The 22,561-nt window shown below is 47.7% G+C and overlaps 1 protein-coding gene across 1 annotated transcript in view; it reads left to right on the top strand.

Annotated features, from left to right (window-relative positions):
- Nucleotides 1-14,045: 14,045 nt before the first annotated feature.
- Nucleotides 14,046-22,561, top strand: part of DCAF10 (DDB1 and CUL4 associated factor 10) — a 93,332-nt gene continuing 84,816 nt past the window's right edge. Inside the window, exon 1 of the mRNA XM_069236423.1 lies at nucleotides 14,046-14,646. Coding sequence (XP_069092524.1) covers nucleotides 14,219-14,646 — 428 coding nt within the window. The 5' untranslated portion in view covers nucleotides 14,046-14,218. The remainder of the gene's footprint in view (nucleotides 14,647-22,561) is intronic.

Raw genomic sequence — 22,561 nt, 5'->3', positions numbered from 1 at the left:
CAATGCTTTTATTGTGTTTAGGGATAGGTCTCCAGACTCAAAGATGACATTTGTGAAATTTCAGGAGTCAGTGATAGAGAGCCTTATTGTGGTGGAACAGGCCAGAGTTCCTAGAGAAGCAGTGGTGGAGGATGTGGCTAGATTGAAAGATCGCCACTTTGCTGAGCACATTCCTCCCACACCCAAAAAAGACTTTCCAGCTAAGAAATGTAGAGTGTGTTTTCGAAGAGGTATCCGGAGGGAGTCTCGAATGTACTGCCCAGATTGTCCTTCAAAGCCTGGGCTGTGTGTCGGTGCTTGTTTTAAGAATTACCACACCCAGAAGAATTTCTGGGAACAACCATGAGTGTAAACTCATGTCTGTTTTGTATTTTCATGTGTTTAGTTTCATGGTTAGCATTTCTGTCATGTTGTTAGTTAGAGCTTTTGTGTTTGTTGTTTTGTAATTCTTTCTACTTAGTTAGGGGTTCCTCTGTTAAAAAAAAAAAATATATGATGCCATTGTGTGTGGAGTGGGGCTTGGCTGAGACTGTACATATTGACTTGATGTTGGCTACTGCAACACACTGCAAGCCAAACACCAGTCCACACACTCCCATCAGCTGGTGTGATTGTTGTATCAGGCATGTGGGCGTATGTAAGTGATGGGCCCTTGAGTGGCGCTGTCTGTCGATGTGAGTGTTGTAATGTGCTGGGCCCGTGGCTGGCGGTGTGAATGGCCTTATGTGTGTCATGTATGAAAGTTGTGTGAATGGACTGTAAAGCGGTTGGTGCCTTGTCGCGGCTTTACAGCTCACGAGCTGTGAGTCATTGGTTCAGTTTTTTGCCTTTCAGTTACTAACAGTGCTTTTCATTTTTGTGAAAGCTCTTGTTAGTAAAATTTGATCCACTGAACCATCACTCACCCTCGTGCCAAATCCAACCAGTATGTGTGGTAAAAATGACCAAACCTGCTCCGCTGTAATCAGGCGTCGCAGCACACCTATGACACGCTAGGTGCCTCAGGTGGGACCCCGATGATGAAGCATGCCACCAACTTGGTTGGTGGGTGAGGGGTCTTTTTCACATAACCTAAGTGTGTTTCTTTTCAAAATTTTAGTGTTTGGCACATCACGGACGTATGTGGGCACATCAAAACGATATATTACAAAACTACCTGTGTTTGGGGGGGGGAGAGGGCACCTATGTTTTTGGTCCTGTGTGCGGCCTTCATCTAGGGAAACCTACCAAACCCAGACATTTTTTAAAACTAGACACCCCAAGGAGTCTAGGGAGGAGTGGCTTGCGTGGATCCCCCAACATTTTCTTACCCAGACTCCTCTGTAAACCTCAAAATGTGCTTAAAAAAAGCATATTTTCCGGACTTTTCTTCGTACGATCACCACTCCAGCACAAAATTCCTACTCCCCAGTGTTCCCCTCAGTCTCCCAAATAAAATGACACCTCACGTATGTGGGTCCCCAAAGCAGAGTCAGTCTAAAGATGTATAAAAGAATATGTCCTTATAAACTCGCAGTACTATCCCCTGTATCTCTACAAGTTTTGGGCCTTATTCTGTTGGAGGCACCTGGCCCACCCACACAACTGAGGTATCATTTTTATCGGGAGACTTGGGGGAACGCTGGGTGGAAGGAAATTTGTGGCTCCACTCAGATTCCAGAACTTTCTGTCACCGAAATGTGTGAAAAATGCGTTTTTTTAGCCAATATTTGAGGTTTGGAAAGGATTCTGGGTAACAGAACCTGGTCAGAGCCCCTCAAGTCACCCCATCTTGGATTCCCCTAGGTCTCTAGTTTTCAGAAATGCACAGGTTTGGTAGGTTTCTCTAGGTGCTGGCTGAGCTACAGGCCAAAAACTACAGGTAGGCACTGTTTTCAATGAAAAAATGTGATGTGTCCACGTTGCGCTTTGGGGCGTTTCCTGTCGCGGGCGCTAGGCCTACCCACACAAGTGAGGTATCATTTTTATCGGGAGACGTGGGGGAACGCTGGGTGGAAGGAAATTTGTGGCTCCTCTCAGATTCCAGAACTTTCTGCCACAGAAATGTGAGGAACATGTGTTTTTTTAGCCAATTTTTGAGCTTTGCAAAGGATTCTGGGTAACAGAACCTGGTCCGAGCCCCGCCAGTCACCCCTCCTTGGATTCCCCTAGGTCTCTAGTTTTCAGAAATGCACAGGTTTGGTAGGTTTCCTGTAGGAAGTTGGCTCTGTATGTGCTATTTCAAAGTAAGGAATAGCATGCACAGAGTCCAAGGGTTCCCCTTAGAGGTAAAATAGTGGTAAAAATAGATAATACTAATGCTCTATTTTGTGGTAGTGTGGTCGAGCAGTAGGCTTATCCAAGGAGTAGTGTTAAGCATTTGTTGTACATACACATAGACAATAAATGAGGTACACACACTCAGAGACAAATCCAGCCAATAGGTTTTTATATAGAAAAATATCTTTTCTTAGTTTATTTTAAGAACCACAGGTTCAAATTCTACATGTAATATCTCCTTCGAAAGGTATTGCAGGTAAGTACTTTAGGAACTTCAAATCATCAAAATTGCATGTATACTTTTCAAGTTATTCACAAATAGCTGTTTTAAAAGTGGACACTTAGTGCAATTTTCACAGTTCCTAGGGGAGGTAAGTATTTGTTAGTTTTACCAGGTAAGTAAGGCACTTACAGGGCTTAGTTCTTGGTCCAAGGTAGCCCACCGTTGGGGGTTCAGAGCAACCCCAAAGTCACCACACCAGCAGCTCAGGGCCGGTCAGGTGCAGAGTTCAAAGGGGTGCCCAAAACACATAGGCTAGAATGGAGAGAAGGGGGTGCCCCGGTTCCGGTCTGCTTGCAGGTGAGTACCCGCGTCTTCGGAGGGCAGACCAGGGGGGTTTTGTAGGGCACCGGGGGGGACACAAGTCCACACAGAAATTTCACCCTCAGCAGCGCGGGGGCGGCCGGGTGCAGTGTAGAACCAAGCGTCGGGTTTGTAATGGAAGTCAATGGGAGATCTAGGGATCTCTTCAGCGCTGCAGGCAGGCAAGGGGGGGATTCCTCGGGGAAACCTCCACTTGGGCGAGGGAGAGGGACTCCTGGGGGTCACTCCTCCAGTGAAAGTCCGGTCCTTCAGGTCCTGGGGGCTGCGGGTGCAGGGTCTCTCCCAGGCGTCGGGACTTTAGGTTCAAAGAGTCGCGGTCAGGGGAAGCCTCGGGATTCCCTCTGCAGGCGGCGCTGTGGGGGCTCAGGGGGGACAGGTTTTGGTACTCACAGTATCAGAGTAGTCCTGGGGTCCCTCCTGAGGTGTTGGATCGCCACCAGCCGAGTCGGGGTCGCCGGGTGCAGTGTGGCAAGTCTCACGCTTCTTGCGGGGAGCTTGCAGGGTTCTTTAAAGCTGCTGGAAACAAAGTTGCAGCTTTTCTTTGGAGCAGGTCCGCTGTCCTCGGGAGTTTCTTGTCTTTTCGAAGCAGGGGCAGTCCTCAGAGGATGTCGAGGTCGCTGGTCCCTTTGGAAGGCGTCGCTGGAGCAGGATCTTTGGAAGGCAGGAGACAGGCCGGTGAGTTTCTGGAGCCAAGGCAGTTGTCGTCTTCTGGTCTTCCTCTGCAGGGGTTTTTCAGCTAGGCAGTCCTTCTTCTTGTAGTTGCAGGAATCTAATTTTCTAGGGTTCAGGGTAGCCCTTAAATACTAAATTTAAGGGCGTGTTTAGGTCTGGGGGGTTAGTAGCCAATGGCTACTAGCCCTGAGGGTGGGTACACCCTCTTTGTGCCTCCTCCCAAGGGGAGGGGGTCACAATCCTAACCCTATTGGGGGAATCCTCCATCTGCAAGATGGAGGATTTCTAAAAGTTAGAGTCACTTCAGTTCAGGACACCTTAGGGGCTGTCCTGACTGGCCAGTGACTCCTCCTTGTTTTTCTCATTATTTTCTCCGGCCTTGCCGCCAAAAGTGGGGCCTGGCCGGAGGGGGCGGGCAACTCCACTAGCTGGAGTGTCCTGCTGGGTTGGCACAAAGGAGGTGAGCCTTTGAGGCTCACCGCCAGGTGTGACAATTCCTGCCTGGGAGAGGTGTTAGCATCTCCACCCAGTGCAGGCTTTGTTACTGGCCTCAGAGTGACAAAGGCACTCTCCCCATGGGGCCAGCAACATGTCTCGGTTTGTGGCAGGCTGCTAAAACTAGTCAGCCTACACAGATAGTCGGTTAAGTTTCAGGGGGCACCTCTAAGGTGCCCTCTGTGGTGTATTTTACAATAAAATGTACACTGGCATCAGTGTGCATTTATTGTGCTGAGAAGTTTGATACCAAACTTCCCAGTTTTCAGTGTAGCCATTATGGTGCTGTGGAGTTCGTGTTTGACAGACTCCCAGACCATATACTCTTATGGCTACCCTGCACTTACAATGTCTAAGGTTTTGTTTAGACACTGTAGGGGTACCATGCTCATGCACTGGTACCCTCACCTAGGGTATAGTGCACCCTGCCTTAGGGCTGTAAGGCCTGCTAGAGGGGTGTCTTACCTATACTGCATAGGCAGTGAGAGGCTGGCATGGCACCCTGAGGGGAGTGCCATGTCGACTTACTCATTTTGTTCTCACTAGCACACACAGGCTTGTAAGCAGTGTGTCTGTGCTGAGTGAGGGGTCTCTAGGGTGGCATAAGACATGCTGCAGCCCTTAGAGACCTTCCTTGGCATCAGGGCCCTGGGTACTAGAAGTACCAATTACAAGGGACTTATCTGAATGCCAGGGTGTGCCAGTTGTGGATACAATGGTACATTTTAGGTGAAGGAACACTGGTGCTGGGGCCTGGTTAGCCGGGTCCCAGCACTCTTCTCAGTCAAGTCAGCATCAGTATCAGGCAAAAAGTGGGGGGTAACTGCAACAGGGAGCCATTTCTTTACACAAGCCCCCCCCAGCCCACAGGCCAGGAGACTCAGCCCAAGCTGGGAGAGTCTTCCTAGTCTGTCAGGCGAGGAAGAGTAGGAGAAATAGGCTTGTTAGTTGCAGGGCCTACTCTGCCTTACATCCTTCTGTTCAGGTCATTCCCTTTGGGGAACTGACCTACTTCCACAGTGATAGGACCTAGTCTGAATTGCCTCTTGTCTGCCTCTTCAATGTCTCCACCCATTCTTTCTATTTTGGTCTTAGAGGTATCCACCTCTGCTAACCTTATCTTGGCCAGGGTTACCCCTAGCTTACCCAGAGAGGTTACCCAGAGCTGGAGTAACCCCACCATGACCAATAGGGTCAGGGGGCCTAACTTGCTATTTGGCATGGGGTCAGACCACCATGCTAAGGATAGTGCAGCCATAAAGGCTAACACCCAGCAGAGGCCACTGACAGCTGTTAGTGCCCAGAACCACACCTTTAGCTCTTCACCTAAAAGGGAAGGGGCTAAGTTACAGGCCTCTTTGGGTTCAGGTTGCCTGTCTGCTGCATTAGAGTGGGGGGTTACCACATCTTGTAGTAAACACCCTTCTTCCACTCTTTCTTCTGTTAGCTGAGGAGCCACCCACTCAGGTTTAACAGTTGCCTGACTAGCCAGGACTTCTTGTGGGTCAGGTTGGACTTTATCAGGGCCATTTTTGGAGTTCTCCCCTACTGGAGCAGAATCTCCTTGGCTTGCTGTAACCTTGGCTAAAGGTTGTCCACCCTTCCTACTCTGTTTTCTTTTCTTCTTCTTCTGGGGCCTGCTTGCATTTACTGCAGAGGCAGGACTTCCAGAATCCTTGGGAGAGGACTGGCACTGGACCAGTTCCTCTCTTGGGCTCTGACTAACCTCTGGGTAGTCATTTCCAAGGAGACAATCAAGGGGGAGGTCTGTACTGACTACTACCCTTCTCCAGCTAAGAGTGCCACCCACTTCTATGGGCACTAAAGCCACAGGCCTCTTAGTGACCCTGTCTAGGCTAACTCTTACTCTGGCAGTCTCACCTGGGATGTACTGGTTTGAGAGCACCAGCCTGTCATGCACAATAGTGTGACTGGCACAAGTGTCTCTCAGGGCAGTGGTTGGGATTCCATTCACCAGTAGGTGGTGGAAGTGTCTACTTCCCTCTGGAATCTCCAACTCACCTGTTGGGCCCTGTTTCCAGTTGAAGGCTATGAAGACCTCCTCATCTGAGGAGTCATCTCCCATGGCTACACTGGTTACCCCTGGAATCTTGTTCTGGGGTTTGTTTTTGGGACAAGAAGTGTCCTTGGTGTGGTGCCCAGACTGTTTACAGTTGTGGCACCATGCCTTAGTGGCATCCCAGTTCTTACCCTGGTACCCACCTTTGTTTTGGGTTGTGTCTTGGGGCCCACCCACCTGTTCTGGTTTTTGGGGGCCTACAGAGGACTCTTTTTCTTTGTTTCTAGTGTCACCCACTTTCTCCTGGGGAGTTTTTGTAACCCCTTTCTTTTGGTCACCCCCAGTGGAAGTTTTGGTTACCCTAGTCTTGACCCAGTGGTCTGCCTTCTTTCCCAATTCTTGGGGAGAAATTGGACCTAGGTCTACCAGATACTGATGCAACTTTTCATTGAAGCAGTTACTTAAAATGTGTTCTTTCATAAACAAATTATAAAGCCCAACATAGTCACACACTTCATTTCCAGTTAACCAACCATCTAGTGTTTTTACTGAGTAGTCTACAAAATCAACCCAGGTCTGGCTCGAGGATTTTTGAGCCCCCCTGAATCTAATTCTATACTCCTCAGTGGAGAATCCAAAGCCCTCAATCAGGGTACCCTTCATGAGGTCATAAGATTCTGCATCTTTTCCAGAGAGTGTGAGGAGTCTATCCCTACACTTTCCAGTGAACATTTCCCAAAGGAGAGCACCCCAGTGAGATCTGTTCACTTTCCTGGTTACACAAGCCCTCTCAAAAGCTGTGAACCATTTGGTGATGTCATCACCATCTTCATATTTTGTTACAATCCCTTTGGGGATTTTTAGGATGTCAGGAGAATCTCTGACCCTATTTAAGTTGCTGCCACCATTGATGGGACCTAGGCCCATCTCTTTTCTTTCCCTTTCTATGGCTAGGATCTGTCTTTCCAAAGCCAATCTTTTGGCCATCCTGGCTAACTGGATGTCCTCTTCACTGGGGCTATCCTCAGTGATTTCAGAGGTGTTGGTCTCTCCTGTGAGGGAACCAGCATCTCTGACTATTATTTTTGGAGTCAGGGTTTGAGGGACCCTGTTCTCCCTAGATAGGATTGGTAGGGGGGAATTTTCCTCCAAGTCACTATCCTCTTCCTCTGAGTTGCCACCCTCAGAGGGGTTGGCCTTTTCAAACTCTGCCAAAAGCTCCTGGAGCTGTATTTTGGTAGGTTTGGGGCCCATTGTTATTTTCTTTATTTTACAGAGTGACCTTAGCTCCCTCATCTTAAGATGGAGGTAAGGTGTGGTGTCGAGTTCCACCACAGTCACATCTGTGCTAGACATTTTGCTTCTAAAAGTTGGAATACTTTTTAAGAATCTACAACTGGTTCTAGAATCTAATTCAAACTTTTACAAACTTTTAAACTCTAAAAGAAATGCTAAACAGGATCTAACACAAGGCCCTAGCAGGTCTTTTAAGAATTTAGAAAACTTTTCAAATTGCAAAAATCAATTTCTAATGACAATTTTGGAATTTGTCGTGTGATCAGGTATTGGCTGAGTAGTCCAGCAAATGCAAAGTCTTGTACCCCACCGCTGATCCACCAATGTAGGAAGTTGGCTCTGTATGTGCTATTTCAAAGTAAGGAATAGCATGCACAGAGTCCAAGGGTTCCCCTTAGAGGTAAAATAGTGGTAAAAATAGATAATACTAATGCTCTATTTTGTGGTAGTGTGGTCGAGCAGTAGGCTTATCCAAGGAGTAGTGTTAAGCATTTGTTGTACATACACATAGACAATAAATGAGGTACACACACTCAGAGACAAATCCAGCCAATAGGTTTTTATATAGAAAAATATCTTTTCTTAGTTTATTTTAAGAACCACAGGTTCAAATTCTACATGTAATATCTCCTTCGAAAGGTATTGCAGGTAAGTACTTTAGGAACTTCAAATCATCAAAATTGCATGTATACTTTTCAAGTTATTCACAAATAGCTGTTTTAAAAGTGGACACTTAGTGCAATTTTCACAGTTCCTAGGGGAGGTAAGTATTTGTTAGTTTTACCAGGTAAGTAAGGCACTTACAGGGCTTAGTTCTTGGTCCAAGGTAGCCCACCGTTGGGGGTTCAGAGCAACCCCAAAGTCACCACACCAGCAGCTCAGGGCCGGTCAGGTGCAGAGTTCAAAGGGGTGCCCAAAACACATAGGCTAGAATGGAGAGAAGGGGGTGCCCCGGTTCCGGTCTGCTTGCAGGTGAGTACCCGCGTCTTCGGAGGGCAGACCAGGGGGGTTTTGTAGGGCACCGGGGGGGACACAAGTCCACACAGAAATTTCACCCTCAGCAGCGCGGGGGCGGCCGGGTGCAGTGTAGAACCAAGCGTCGGGTTTGTAATGGAAGTCAATGGGAGATCTAGGGATCTCTTCAGCGCTGCAGGCAGGCAAGGGGGGGATTCCTCGGGGAAACCTCCACTTGGGCGAGGGAGAGGGACTCCTGGGGGTCACTCCTCCAGTGAAAGTCCGGTCCTTCAGGTCCTGGGGGCTGCGGGTGCAGGGTCTCTCCCAGGCGTCGGGACTTTAGGTTCAAAGAGTCGCGGTCAGGGGAAGCCTCGGGATTCCCTCTGCAGGCGGCGCTGTGGGGGCTCAGGGGGGACAGGTTTTGGTACTCACAGTATCAGAGTAGTCCTGGGGTCCCTCCTGAGGTGTTGGATCGCCACCAGCCGAGTCGGGGTCGCCGGGTGCAGTGTGGCAAGTCTCACGCTTCTTGCGGGGAGCTTGCAGGGTTCTTTAAAGCTGCTGGAAACAAAGTTGCAGCTTTTCTTTGGAGCAGGTCCGCTGTCCTCGGGAGTTTCTTGTCTTTTCGAAGCAGGGGCAGTCCTCAGAGGATGTCGAGGTCGCTGGTCCCTTTGGAAGGCGTCGCTGGAGCAGGATCTTTGGAAGGCAGGAGACAGGCCGGTGAGTTTCTGGAGCCAAGGCAGTTGTCGTCTTCTGGTCTTCCTCTGCAGGGGTTTTTCAGCTAGGCAGTCCTTCTTCTTGTAGTTGCAGGAATCTAATTTTCTAGGGTTCAGGGTAGCCCTTAAATACTAAATTTAAGGGCGTGTTTAGGTCTGGGGGGTTAGTAGCCAATGGCTACTAGCCCTGAGGGTGGGTACACCCTCTTTGTGCCTCCTCCCAAGGGGAGGGGGTCACAATCCTAACCCTATTGGGGGAATCCTCCATCTGCAAGATGGAGGATTTCTAAAAGTTAGAGTCACTTCAGTTCAGGACACCTTAGGGGCTGTCCTGACTGGCCAGTGACTCCTCCTTGTTTTTCTCATTATTTTCTCCGGCCTTGCCGCCAAAAGTGGGGCCTGGCCGGAGGGGGCGGGCAACTCCACTAGCTGGAGTGTCCTGCTGGGTTGGCACAAAGGAGGTGAGCCTTTGAGGCTCACCGCCAGGTGTGACAATTCCTGCCTGGGAGAGGTGTTAGCATCTCCACCCAGTGCAGGCTTTGTTACTGGCCTCAGAGTGACAAAGGCACTCTCCCCATGGGGCCAGCAACATGTCTCGGTTTGTGGCAGGCTGCTAAAACTAGTCAGCCTACACAGATAGTCGGTTAAGTTTCAGGGGGCACCTCTAAGGTGCCCTCTGTGGTGTATTTTACAATAAAATGTACACTGGCATCAGTGTGCATTTATTGTGCTGAGAAGTTTGATACCAAACTTCCCAGTTTTCAGTGTAGCCATTATGGTGCTGTGGAGTTCGTGTTTGACAGACTCCCAGACCATATACTCTTATGGCTACCCTGCACTTACAATGTCTAAGGTTTTGTTTAGACACTGTAGGGGTACCATGCTCATGCACTGGTACCCTCACCTAGGGTATAGTGCACCCTGCCTTAGGGCTGTAAGGCCTGCTAGAGGGGTGTCTTACCTATACTGCATAGGCAGTGAGAGGCTGGCATGGCACCCTGAGGGGAGTGCCATGTCGACTTACTCATTTTGTTCTCACTAGCACACACAGGCTTGTAAGCAGTGTGTCTGTGCTGAGTGAGGGGTCTCTAGGGTGGCATAAGACATGCTGCAGCCCTTAGAGACCTTCCTTGGCATCAGGGCCCTGGGTACTAGAAGTACCAATTACAAGGGACTTATCTGAATGCCAGGGTGTGCCAGTTGTGGATACAATGGTACATTTTAGGTGAAGGAACACTGGTGCTGGGGCCTGGTTAGCAGGGTCCCAGCACTCTTCTCAGTCAAGTCAGCATCAGTATCAGGCAAAAAGTGGGGGGTAACTGCAACAGGGAGCCATTTCTTTACATTTCCCTAGGTGGCGGCTGAGGTACAGGCCAAAATCTACAGGTAGGCACTTCGCTAAAAACAGGTCTGTTTTCTTCCAAAATTTTGGTGGTGTCCACGTTGCGCTTTGGGGCGTTTCCTGTCGCGGGCGCTAGGCCTACCCACGCAAGTGAGGTATCATTTTTATCGGGAGACTTGGGGGAACGCTGGGTGGAAGGAAATTTGTGGCTCCTCCCAGATTCCAGAACTTTCTGCCACAGAAATGTGAGGAACATGTGTTTTTTTAGCCAATTTTTGAGCTTTGCAAAGGATTCTGGGTAACAGAACCTGGTCCGAGCCCCGCCAGTCACCCCTCCTTGGATTCCCCTAGGTCTCTAGTTTTCAGAAATGCACAGGTTTGGTAGGTTTCCCTAGGTGGCGGCTGAGCTAGAGGCCAAAATCTACAGGTAGGCACTTTGCTAAAAACAGGTCTGTTTTCTGTGATGTGTCCACGTTGCGCTTTGGGGCGTTTCCTGTCGCGGGCGCTAGGCCTACCCACACAAGTGAGGTATCATTTTTATCGGGAGACGTGGGGGAACGCTGGGTGGAAGGAAATTTGTGGCTCCTCTCAGATTCCAGAACTTTCTGCCACAGAAATGTGAGGAACATGTGTTTTTTTAGCCAATTTTTGAGCTTTGCTAAGGATTCTGGGTAACAGAACCTGGTCCGAGCCCCGCCAGTCACCCCTCCTTGGATTCCCCTAGGTCTCTAGTTTTCAGAAATGTACAGGTTTGGTAGGTTTCCCTAGGTGCCGGCTGAGCTAGAGGCCAAAATCTGCAGGTAGTCACTTCGCAAAAAACACCTCTGTTTTCTTCCAAAATTTTGGTGGTGTCCACGTTGCGCTTTGGGGCGTTTCCTGTCGCGGGCGCTAGGCCTACCCACGCAAGTGAGGTATCATTTTTATCGGGAGACTTGGGGGAACGCTGGGTGGAAGGAAATTTGTGGCTCCTCTCAGATTCCAGAACTTTCTGTCACTCAAATGTGAGGAAAATGCGTTTTTTTAGCCAAAATATGAGGTTTGCAAAGGATTCTGGGTAACAGAACCTGGTCTGAGCCCCGCCAGTCACCCCTCCTTGGATTCCCCTAGGTCTCTAGTTTTCAGAAATGCACAGGTTTGGTAGGTTTCCCTAGGTGGCGGCTGAGCTAGAGGCCAAAATCTACAGGTAGGCACTTTGCTAAAAACAGGTCTGTTTTCTGTGATGTGTCCACGTTGCGCTTTGGGGCGTTTCCTGTCGCGGGCGCTAGGCCTACCCACACAAGTGAGGTATCATTTTTATCGGGAGACGTGGGGGAACGCTGGGTGGAAGGAAATTTGTGGCTCCTCTCAGATTCCAGAACTTTCTGCCACAGAAATGTGAGGAACATGTGTTTTTTTAGCCAATTTTTGAGCTTTGCAAAGGATTCTGGGTAACAGAACCTGGTCCGAGCCACACAAATCACCCCATCTTGGATTCCCCTAGGTCTCTAGTTTTCAGAAATGCACAGGTTTGGTAGGTTTCCCTAGGTGGCGGCTGAGCTAGAGGCCAAAATCTACAGGTAGGCACTTTGCTAAAAACAGGTCTGTTTTCTGTGATGTGTCCACGTTGCGCTTTGGGGCGTTTCCTGTCGCGGGCGCTAGGCCTACCCACACATGTGAGGTATCATTTTTATCGGGAGACGTGGGGGAACGCTGGGTGGAAGGACATTTGTGGCTCCTCTCAGATTCCAGCACTTTCTGCCACAGAAATGTGAGGAACATGTGTTTTTTTAGCCAATTTTTGAGCTTTGCAAAGGATTCTGGGTAACAGAACCTGGTCCGAGCCACACAAATCACCCCATCTTGGATTCCCCTAGGTCTCTAGTTTTCAGAAATGCACAGGTTTGGTAGGTTTCCCTAGGTGGCGGCTGAGCTAGAGGCCAAAATCTACAGGTAGGCACTTTGCTAAAAACAGGTCTGTTTTCTGTGATGTGTCCACATTGCGCTTTGGGGTGTTTCCTGTCGCGGGCGCTAGGCCTACCCACACAAGTGAGGTATCATTTTTATCGGGAGACGTGGGGGAACGCTGGGTGGAAGGAAATTTGTGGCTCCTCTCAGATTCCAGAACTTTCTGCCACAGAAATGTGAGGAACATGTGTTTTTTTAGCCAAATTTTGAGGTTTGCAAAGGATTCTGGGTAACAGAACCTGGTCCGAGCCACACAAATCACCCCATCTTGGATTCCCCTAGGTCTCTAGTTTTCAGAAATGCACAGGTTTGGTAGGTTTCCCTAGGTGGCGGCTGAGCTAGAGGCCAAAATCTACAGGTAGGCACTTTGCTAAAAACAGGTCTGTTTTCTGTGATGTGTCCACGTTGCGCTTTGGTGCGTTTCCTGTCGCGGGCGCTAGGCCTACCCACACAAGTGAGGTATCATTTTTATCGGGAGACTTGGGGGAACATAGAATAGCAAAACAAGTGTTATTGCCCCTTGTCTTTCTCTACATTTTTCCCTTCCAAATGTAAGACAGTGTGTAAAAAAGACGTCTATTTGAGAAATGCCCGGTAATTCACATGCTAGTATGGGCAGCCCGGAATTCAGAGATGTGCAAATAACCACTGCTTCTCAACACCTTATCTTGTGCCCATTTTGGAAATACAAAGGTTTTCTTGATAGCTATTTTTTACTCTTTATATTTCAGCAAATGAATTGCTGTATACCCGGCATAGAATGAAAACCCACTGCAGGGTGCAGGTCATTTATTGGCTCTGGGTACCTAGAGTTCTTGATGAACCTACAAGCCCTATATATCCCCGCAACCAGAAGAGTCCAGCAGACGTAACGGTATATTGCTTTCGAAAATCTGACATTGCAGGAAAAAGTTACAGAGTAAAACTTAGAGAAAAATTGATGTTTTTTTCACCTCAATTTCAATATTTTTCTTTTTCAGTTGCTATTTTCTGTAGGAAACCCTTGTAGGATCTACACAAATTACCCCTTGCTGAATTCAGAATTTTGTCTACTTTTCAGAAATGTTGCGGTTTATGGGATCCAGCGTTGGTTTCATGCCCATTTCTGTCACTGACTGGAAGGAGGCTGAAAGCACAAAAAATCGTAAAAATGGGGTATGTCCCAGTAAAATGCCAAAATTGGGTTGAAAAATTGGGTTTTCTGATTCAAATCTGCCTGTTCCTGAAAGCTGGGAAGCTGGTGATTTTATCACCGCAAACCCTTTGTTGATGCCCTTTTCAGGGAAAAAACCACAAGCCTTCTTCTGCAGCCCATTTTTCCAAATTTTTTTAAAAAAATGAAATTTTCACTGTTTTTTGGCTAATTTCTTGGCCTCCTTCTGGGGAACCCACAAAGTCTGGGTACCTCTAGAATCCCTAGGATGTTGGAAAAAAAGGACGCAAATTTGGCATGGGTAGCTTATGTGAACAAAAAGTTATGAGGGCCTAAGCGCGAACTGCTCCAAATAGCCAAAAAAAGGCTCGGCACAGGAGGGGGAAAAGGCCTGGCAGCGAAGGGGTTAATAAGGTGGCGGAAATCACCAGCGCTAATTGGCACTACTCTACTCACCCAACATGGCCGCTACTGAGACGTGTTATCGCCCGTAGTTATTTTGCGGTCTAGCATCTGCTTACAAATGCTAACTGGTACGCGTGGTGGGCTATTCCCCTTCATCCGGACTTATTTTGAGGCTACACCGGCGGCTCACAGTCACACCGGAAGCGCTTCGTATTGTGGGCACCGCTGTGTCCCCCTCACCACGACCCGTGTCACGAGAGGCCACTGTGCGAAATGAGTCCTCCGACGTCCGCGTTTAACTGCAGCGGGGCCACCGGCTGATCGCTGCCTTTCGCCAACACCGACAGCCGTCCCCTCCAGCATGAGCTTGCTGCGTCCTCCTCGGGGCGGCTCCGGGGAGCAGGAAACTCCACCGAACGGAGATGAGACCCCCCGCGCTCCCCGAGGAACACGCCGAGACGTGCCAGGTGCGCGGGAGCTCGAGACGGAGGCTGCGCGCGGCACCAGCCCTTGTGCGGACGCCCCCGATGTGCGCCAGGAGGAGGAAGGGGAGAAAGATGGAGAGAAGGGGGACTCCTCTGTACCCCCTTTCGCTTCGCCGCAGCCGGGCGGCAAGTTGTTGTGGTGGCTGCGGGAGCGATGCGTGCGGCGGGGCCTGCACGTGGACCCCGCGCGGGACAACCACCGCTGCATGACCCAGCTGTACAGCTCCATCAGCCCCGCCGACTCTGTGAACCTGAGCACGCGCACCCACGGCGCCGTCTTCAACCTGGAGTACTCCCCGGACGGGTGAGTGGTGGAAACACACCGGGTTTGGAGGACGTTGGGGGAGGAACACTTGCTAACTGCTGCAAATCTCTTTTGTCAGTCGAAGTATCAACCCGCAGCGTACCTTACCTACCATATATATGTCAGTGCCATGATCATTTCGTGTACTTGTTCTTCTCCAGACAGAGCAAGGAGGACTTGACCGAAGTCCTCAGTAAAGCGGGGAGGGGCGAATAGATTATCACATACAATTCCCAACGCTGTCACAAGAAGTGATCAGGCCTCTAAAAGTGTAAAACCTTTAGCAGACCTGCAGGCACAATAACTTAAATAACTACTCGACCAAACTTATGCTCTTGACCCATAAACGGGTCGCAAATTATGCGTTCATAGGCAAATATTTTCTTTCACAAGCGCCTTTTCCTTGATTAGAACATATGAGAGAACCTTCAAATACGAGTACAGCATGCGTGCTGCACAAAAACACTTGTTTGATGAATGGACTAATCTTTTTCTTTATGTATAATGCATATCTATCCCACACTGTGTACACATGGCCCCTGACTTATCACTTACCTCACTAAGAACATTGCCATCAGGGCAGGGGCAGGAATGATTCTGACTTTATTTAAAAACTCTCACTTATAATAAATATTTTACTAAACCATGATGTGGTAGTCATTTAGTGCCCTTACCATTACTATTGAAAGAGCCACAACATTTCCCACTGACATGCAGTTTTATTGATAAAACCTTATATCATACAAACAGTAATGTTTGCAATTTGGGTTTCTGCAAATCTTTATCATTTGCCTATCTCCAAGTAAAATAATGTTTTTTCTGGTCCAATTAAAATCTTTATTTCCGTTACACTTCTGAGCTTCAAAAAAGTGCTTTCCTAATTGCTGATATATGTTAAATTTTTTACTGTTTATTTACAGGCTATTAAAATACTTTGTTAGAAAAAACTGACATCCTACAGCCTTTCCTTCCATGACAATTGTCAGACAGTTCACTTTACAAAACTCTTTAACTTTGTAGTGGAGAAAGAAAATAAAACACTAGTCTCCAGGATAAAATAAGCAGCAATTTGTAGGGAGACAGAAGCTGACCTTTGATCGGTGTCTTCAAGGCACAGCAAATTCGACAACATAAAAACGTTTTTATGCTTTATTGAGTTTACAGTTATATAATCAGAATGGGGGAAAAAACATTTCCCAACTGTCTGGCAGTTGCCCCAATTGAGAAGGAGCTGAACCCATTACGGCTGCATTAGTGACAACATATTTAGCATTTTGAGAACAATACAGGTATCACTTTAGCATCTAGTTACATATCAATCTCATCCCGTGTCTACCTTATATTTGATCATCTTCCATTGTATTATCATTTTGTACCTCTTCATCCCTACCCATTTCCTGCTGTAGGTAAACTTCTGCCATATCCCATACCATTCGCCTTCTTGTCTTGCACCACTGTGGACCAGTCTCTGTCTTTCCCCCGCATTCTGCTCATATCCATTTCCTGAATTCCCATAGCTAGTGTTTGCACTTGGGTGGACCCATCATCCATCCTACTGCTAGGCATTTCTTTGCCACTGCTAATCCCAGTTCTAATATTTTGTCTGCATGTTTTGTACGTTTACTCCGTTTCACTAAACCCATTATGCTTCAGCTTGAGACTTGTCTGGTCCTCCAGAACCTTTCACGTCCTCCCAATATCCTCTTTGTTGTGGAGTCAAGAAATGAAAGAACAACACAGATCTGTCTGACAAATAATATGAGCATTTATGAATAACGTCCGGGAGGGCAGCACAGCTCAGTGACTGATACTGCACTCAACTTTGTCATCACAAGCAACTTCTTTTATAGCAACGGTACTCAAAGTACGGCCCGCGGGCCGCCAGCGGCCCCACGGACCTAGCTTGGCGGCCCGCGAGACGCACACCAAACGCCACATCATAATGGCAGCAGTATGTAAACATAGAAGATGGCCGCGGGAGCATGCTCCCGCGGCCCTCCTCTATGTTTACATACTGCGGCCATTGTTTATGACGTTGCCCTGACGATCCTGGAAGCCAAAGCCCCATAAAAGTCAGCGCTTGCAGCTAACTTTTATGGGGCTTTGGTCGTCTGCTTCCTGTCACCGGCTCCACGTCTGCTGCCCGCCTGCCTGCCTGCTGTTCCACATTTGTGGCATCTTTACAGTGCTTTGAGTCAGGTAAGGCTCTTTGGTTATTTATTTATTTGTTTTTAATGTAGTGTGTGTTACTGGGGTAGGCATGAGAGCAGATTGCGCTGTGTGTGCGCGCTGTGTGTGTGTGTGTTACTGGGGTAGGGGTGAGAGCAGATGGCGCTGTGTGTGTGCGCGCTGTGTGTGTTACTGGGGTAGGGGTGAGAGCAGATGGCGCTGTGTGTGTGTTACTGGGGTAGGGGTGAGAGCAGATGGCGCTGTGTGTGTTACTGGGGTAGGGGTGAGAGCAGATGGCGCTGTGTGCAGATGGCGCTGTGTGTGTTACTGGGGTAGGGGTGGGAGCAGATGGCGCTGTGTGCAGATGGCGCAGTGTGTGTTACTGGGGTAGGGGTGAGAGCAGATGGCGCTGTGTGCAGATGGTGCAGTGTGTGTTACTGGGGTAGGGGTGAGAGCAGATGGCGCTGTGTGTGTTACTGGGGTAGGGGTGAGAGCAGATGGCGCTGTGTGCAGATGGCGCAGTGTGTGTTACTGGGGTAGGGGTGAGAGCAGATGGCGCTGTGTGCAGATGGCGCTGTGTGTGTTACTGGGGTAGGGGTGGGAGCAGATGGCGCTGTGTGCAGATGGCGCATTGTGTGTTACTGGGGTAGGGGTGAGAGCAGATGGCGCTGTGTGTGTTACTGGGGTAGGGGTGGGAGCAGATGGCGCTGTGTGCAGATGGCGCAGTGTGTGTTACTGGGGTAGGGGTGAGAGCAGATGGCGCTGTGTGTGTTACTGGGGTAGGGGTGAGAGCAGATGGCGCTGGGTGTGCGCGCGCTGTGTGTGTTACTGGGGTAGGGGTGAGAGCAGATGGCGCTGTATGTGTGCGCGCTGTGTGTGTTACTGGGGTAGGGGCATTGTTTTGAAAAAGGGGGTGGGGTGGTTGTTCCCCCTCTAAGACCCGCCCCCTCTAAGCCCCGCCCCCCGCTGTCACTTCAGTGCGGCCCTCGGCCGCAAACCATACTGCAATTTTGGCCCCCGAGAAAAAGTTTGTGAGTACCCATGTTTTATAGTTTCAAAATACCTTGAATGCAACTTATCACTTACCATAAATGAAAGTAGAGAAAGTCACATTAAACTCTCATGGGTGTAAAGGTCACAGGTATCTACGTACTTCCATATATACGTTTCTAATATAAATAACAAAACTCGGGAAAGCCGAATAAAGCAAATATCAAGAAGAACGAGCCTACACCAGGACCAAGGCTACACGGGCGCCATCTTAAAAAGGTCAAGCTCTCTATCCAAAAGAAGAAGTCAACAAAGAAAGATAAGTAATGCATATGTAAACAACAGAACATCCAACGAGTGGGGTGAAAGAGTGGACGCCTAAACCATAAGTATCTCACTAAGTGGTACAACTACGAAAGTACAGGAATTAAAGTAGAACCCACTCACAGATGGCCAAAACCTACAAACTAAATGAGTCCTATGAGACGTCAAACTCCACACCGGAGTACAAGGCAGACCCCAACCATCATGGAACTAAACATACCAATATAAACAAGGCACCACTGGAAGGAAATAAAAAAATAATAATAAAATAAAGAGAATAAATAAAAAAAGAGGGAAAGGATAAACAATAATAAATAAATAAAAACAACGCCCATACCAGGCTCAAGTGGATAACAAACATAGCCAAACAATAGACACTAACTATTCAGGGAGAGACTAAACTATAGCGTTTTCCCATGGAATACACTCATTCAGATCGCTCCTATAGGTGTCTAGAGTAAAAATCCAATAAACTTCTTGTTTTCTTCTGACTTTGACTTCTTCCACACCTTGAACATTCTTAATTTTTTCTAAAATTGTCCAAGCAAGGTCATCCCGATTGTCTCTCTCATTTTGCCAGTGCTGCACAAGGGGAGCTCCCTCCCTATTGTTACGAATATTAGACAAATGTTCTAAAATTCTAACTGATCTCACGTCCAGTCTCTCCTACATATCCCACTGGACAAGGACAAGTGATCAAATATATGCAGTTAGAGGTTTTGCAGTTCGTCACGTTTAAGAATTTGTACTCCTTCTGTTTCCAGAGCAGGGAGTCACCTACAATGGCTCCTGCACATGCTTTGCACGTCCCACATTTGTGATTACCTTTAATTGGAGCTACTCCCGTAAGGGCTGTATTGTTGGCATACTGCACATTCTGCAATGTACATAGTAATCATTGCAGATAATTGTGTAGTGAACCAATCTGTCTGAAGCGTAGCAAGAAGATATTCTTTGGCAGTGTTTGCAGGGAGGTGTAGTTGCTCCCGGGCTGTATATAACAGGGCTTGTGGCATTATTGGTTTACCTGTGTTTTCTTGCCTATAGATGAAATATGTTGGTGACTGTATACACCCTCGCTGTTCCCACAGCCCCCTTTCATGAGGTAGTGCTTGTTCTTGCAATTTGCGTAAATGTAATTGTGCTGTCTCTGTATATGGGGGTGGTAATTCAGTAGCATTATGTTGTCTGCTGGTCATCATCCCAAATGTGTGTTCATCTTGTTCACTATAGTTTGGAGATGTTTTAGCTGCTTCTTTTGCTGCCCAGTCTGCCAAGGCATTACCCCTGGAGACCAGGTCTTGCTGATTGGTGTGTGCTGCATATTTTATAACTGCTACCTTAGATGGTAGAGTTAAAGCCTTTATCAATTGCGCCAATAAATCTTTATGCATTACAGGGGATCCATCAGATTTAAGAAATCCCCTCCTTTCCCATCTGCGAATACTAGAATTCAGTGGTGGTGACATATGCTGAATCTGAATAAATGGTAACCTCTTGTCCTTTGGCTTGCTGCAGCACTACAATGATGGCCACTAATTCTGAGGCTTCTGCTGAGGAATGGGAAGGGAGTGGTATTTGACATACTATCTTTAAGGTGTCAGATGATCCCTGTTATTCGGCTCTTACAATGGCTGCTCCAGAGTGCCTAATCTCATTCTCCTGATGTATGAATAAGGACCCATCAACAAAGAGCAAAGTGCTCCCAGGGATGGGGTCTTCTCCCACCATACTGTCTTCTTCTGGGGTGTAATTGGGACAGTCATGTACTTGTTCATTGTCAAAACCTGGGTGTGCAAACAACATTGCTGGATTATCTGTGTGACATCGAACCACTTGCAATGATAGTATTGAAAGTATTACTTCATATCCAGATACCCTTTGAGTTGTAAGGGTGCTCTTGCTTTTTTGCAAGATGGCGAATACCGCATGCTCTACATACAATGTCAAAGGTGATCCCATCACTATGGTGGTGCTTTTCTGGACTGCAAAAGCTGCTGTAGACAGTACTTGCTCACATGGATAATGCCCTTTCATGGTGGGATATAGCAGCCAAATGTAGTAGGCAATTGGTTTGTGTCCCATGGATGTCTTTTGAGTTAGTACCACTGTCATTGTCATTCCATTACAATGACAGAAGAGGTAGGATGTTTTATTATAATCAGGTGTATCTAACACTGAATCATTTGTGATTGCTCTCTTTAGCTCCAGAAAGGCTGTCTCCCTTTCGTCAGTCCATTAGATTTTGTTTTGCATTTGTGTGGGACTCCTTTTAAGGCATTGAGAAATGGTGCGGTCAGAGTGGCATAATTGAATACCCACTGTCTCAAATAATTGCAGAGTCCTAAAAACATATGCATTTGTTTTGTGGTTGTGGGCTTAGGCATGTTCCTGATGCGCTCTACTCTGTCTGCAAGTATTGCAATTTATTTTTGTCCACTTTGTAACCTTTTTCTGCAAGCATGCAGAGGAGGCCAGTGGTATTGTCTCTACATATGTCTTCAGTAGGGCTACAAACCATGATATCATCCACGTATTGTAACAGAGTATTCTTGCATTTTATGTTTGCTAAATTCTTTTTCACTGTTCTGTTGAAAATACTCTGGGACTCACAGAAGCCTTGGGGGAGCCTTTTATAGCAATATTGTGTCTCTCTAAATGTGAATCCAGTCAAATATTGACTGTCAAAATGTAATGGAATACTGAAAAACACATTTTTCAAATCGACCACAGAAAAATAAGTGGCATCTTTAGGAATGTTTGTCAGTATGACTGACAGGTCGGATACCACTGGAAATTGTGGTATCACTACATCGTTTAGGGAGCGCAAATCCTGAATCGTTCTCCAGGTTCCCCCCTTGGCCTTGCGTATCGGAAAAATCAGTGTTTTGCACGATGTCGACCTCTCATATAGTAGCCCCTGCTCAAGTAACACTTGGATTGTAGGTAGGATGCCTTCTTCTGACTCTTTTGACAAGGGGTACTGGTGTATCATGGGCAACATTGCTCTAGGTTTCAATGTAATTTTCACAGGCTCAGCCCCTTTGTTCAGTCCAAAATCATATGGCCCCTTTGTCTATAACACTTCTGGTACTTTTGCCAAATCTTTTTCTATTATTGCTCTGTCTTGTGCGTGTCTGGACACTGTCCTGTATTGTAACTGTACTCTAATGGCAATGTCCATCTCAAACACAACTGTCTCAATTCATGGGCAATCATCAAAGACTTCTGCGTCTGATATATCTCTTAATTTAACCCCGTGACCTGTGAATTCTGTTGATGCCCACATTTCCTGTCAACTGCCATTAGCACAGCATATGTTGATCTTATTTCAAGGGCGGATATTTCCAATATCATTTCAGGTTCTACTATGGCATCCATAGGCTTGTAAGGTCTTAACAGCAGTTCCTTTGATAATTGCACTTTTTGCCCGTCAGAGCGCTGGTGTGTGTGCTATCAAGGCATTATGCAGCACAAAAAAGCCTCTGTGTTGACAGGAACTGCTCTGACCTGCTGCCCTAGCTCCTCATGAGCTATGAGGGACAGTCGTCTGCTTGGTGTGACACCTGGTGTGTAACAAATCATTGACCCATCCTCCAGAAAGGAGATGGTTATGTTCAATTTGCTCATTAGGTCTCTTCCAAGAAGATTGACTGGTGACTCTGGGGAATATAATAGTGGCCCTTCAATTTGTGTCTCTCCCACAATCATGCTTAGTGATTCGGTGAATGGAACTCCCCTCATGGCCCCAGAAAACCCTTGTGTGTCCATTGAGTTACAAGAAAGTGGTAGTGTTCCTTTCTTTATACACAAATTGGTGGCCACAGTGCCTATTAAAAACCTGTAGGGGCGACCTTCTATGGCTACTGTCACAGTGGGTTCCTCATCTGACCTGTGGGTTACCAATAGTATTGGACACACAGTGGCCAACTCCAGGCTCTGTCATTGGGTATAATTTTGAGTTGGCGTTCCTCCCAAATATTTGGTGTAATGCATAAAAGGCATTGCCTCCTTGCACTGTTACTCCTCCCACCTGAACCTGTGCTTGTCCTCCCATAGTTTTGCTGACACCTTGGTGCCCGCCCTGCGACATTAGCCCCTGTGGTGCAACCCACTGGGCTTTAGGGCCCTATGGGGGCTCCTACATTGCTTGTTGCTGGGGCGCCCATTGCACCTATTGAGGTATACAACCTAGTGCTTTCATCATTTTTCCTGGCCCAGCATTCTCTTGCAAAATGGCCCATCTTACCCCAGTAATAACATTGTTGTCCTGTCATATAGCTTCCTTGTCTTTTCCCTTGTGTAGACCCTTGCTCTCCTGTAAAACTTCCCTGCCCCTTCCTCGTATCACTTACTGGTTGTCCTCCTGGTGCCTGTACCTGCACTGGCGTTGCAGCAGCAGTTGGTGGCGCAGTCACGAGTGCACCTTCTG

Source organism: Pleurodeles waltl, chromosome 1_2, assembly GCF_031143425.1.
Source record: "Pleurodeles waltl isolate 20211129_DDA chromosome 1_2, aPleWal1.hap1.20221129, whole genome shotgun sequence".
NCBI lineage: Eukaryota > Metazoa > Chordata > Amphibia > Caudata > Salamandridae > Pleurodeles > Pleurodeles waltl.
The sequence above is the reverse complement of the archived record's forward strand: the minus strand, read 5'-3'. Positions and strand labels throughout refer to the sequence as shown.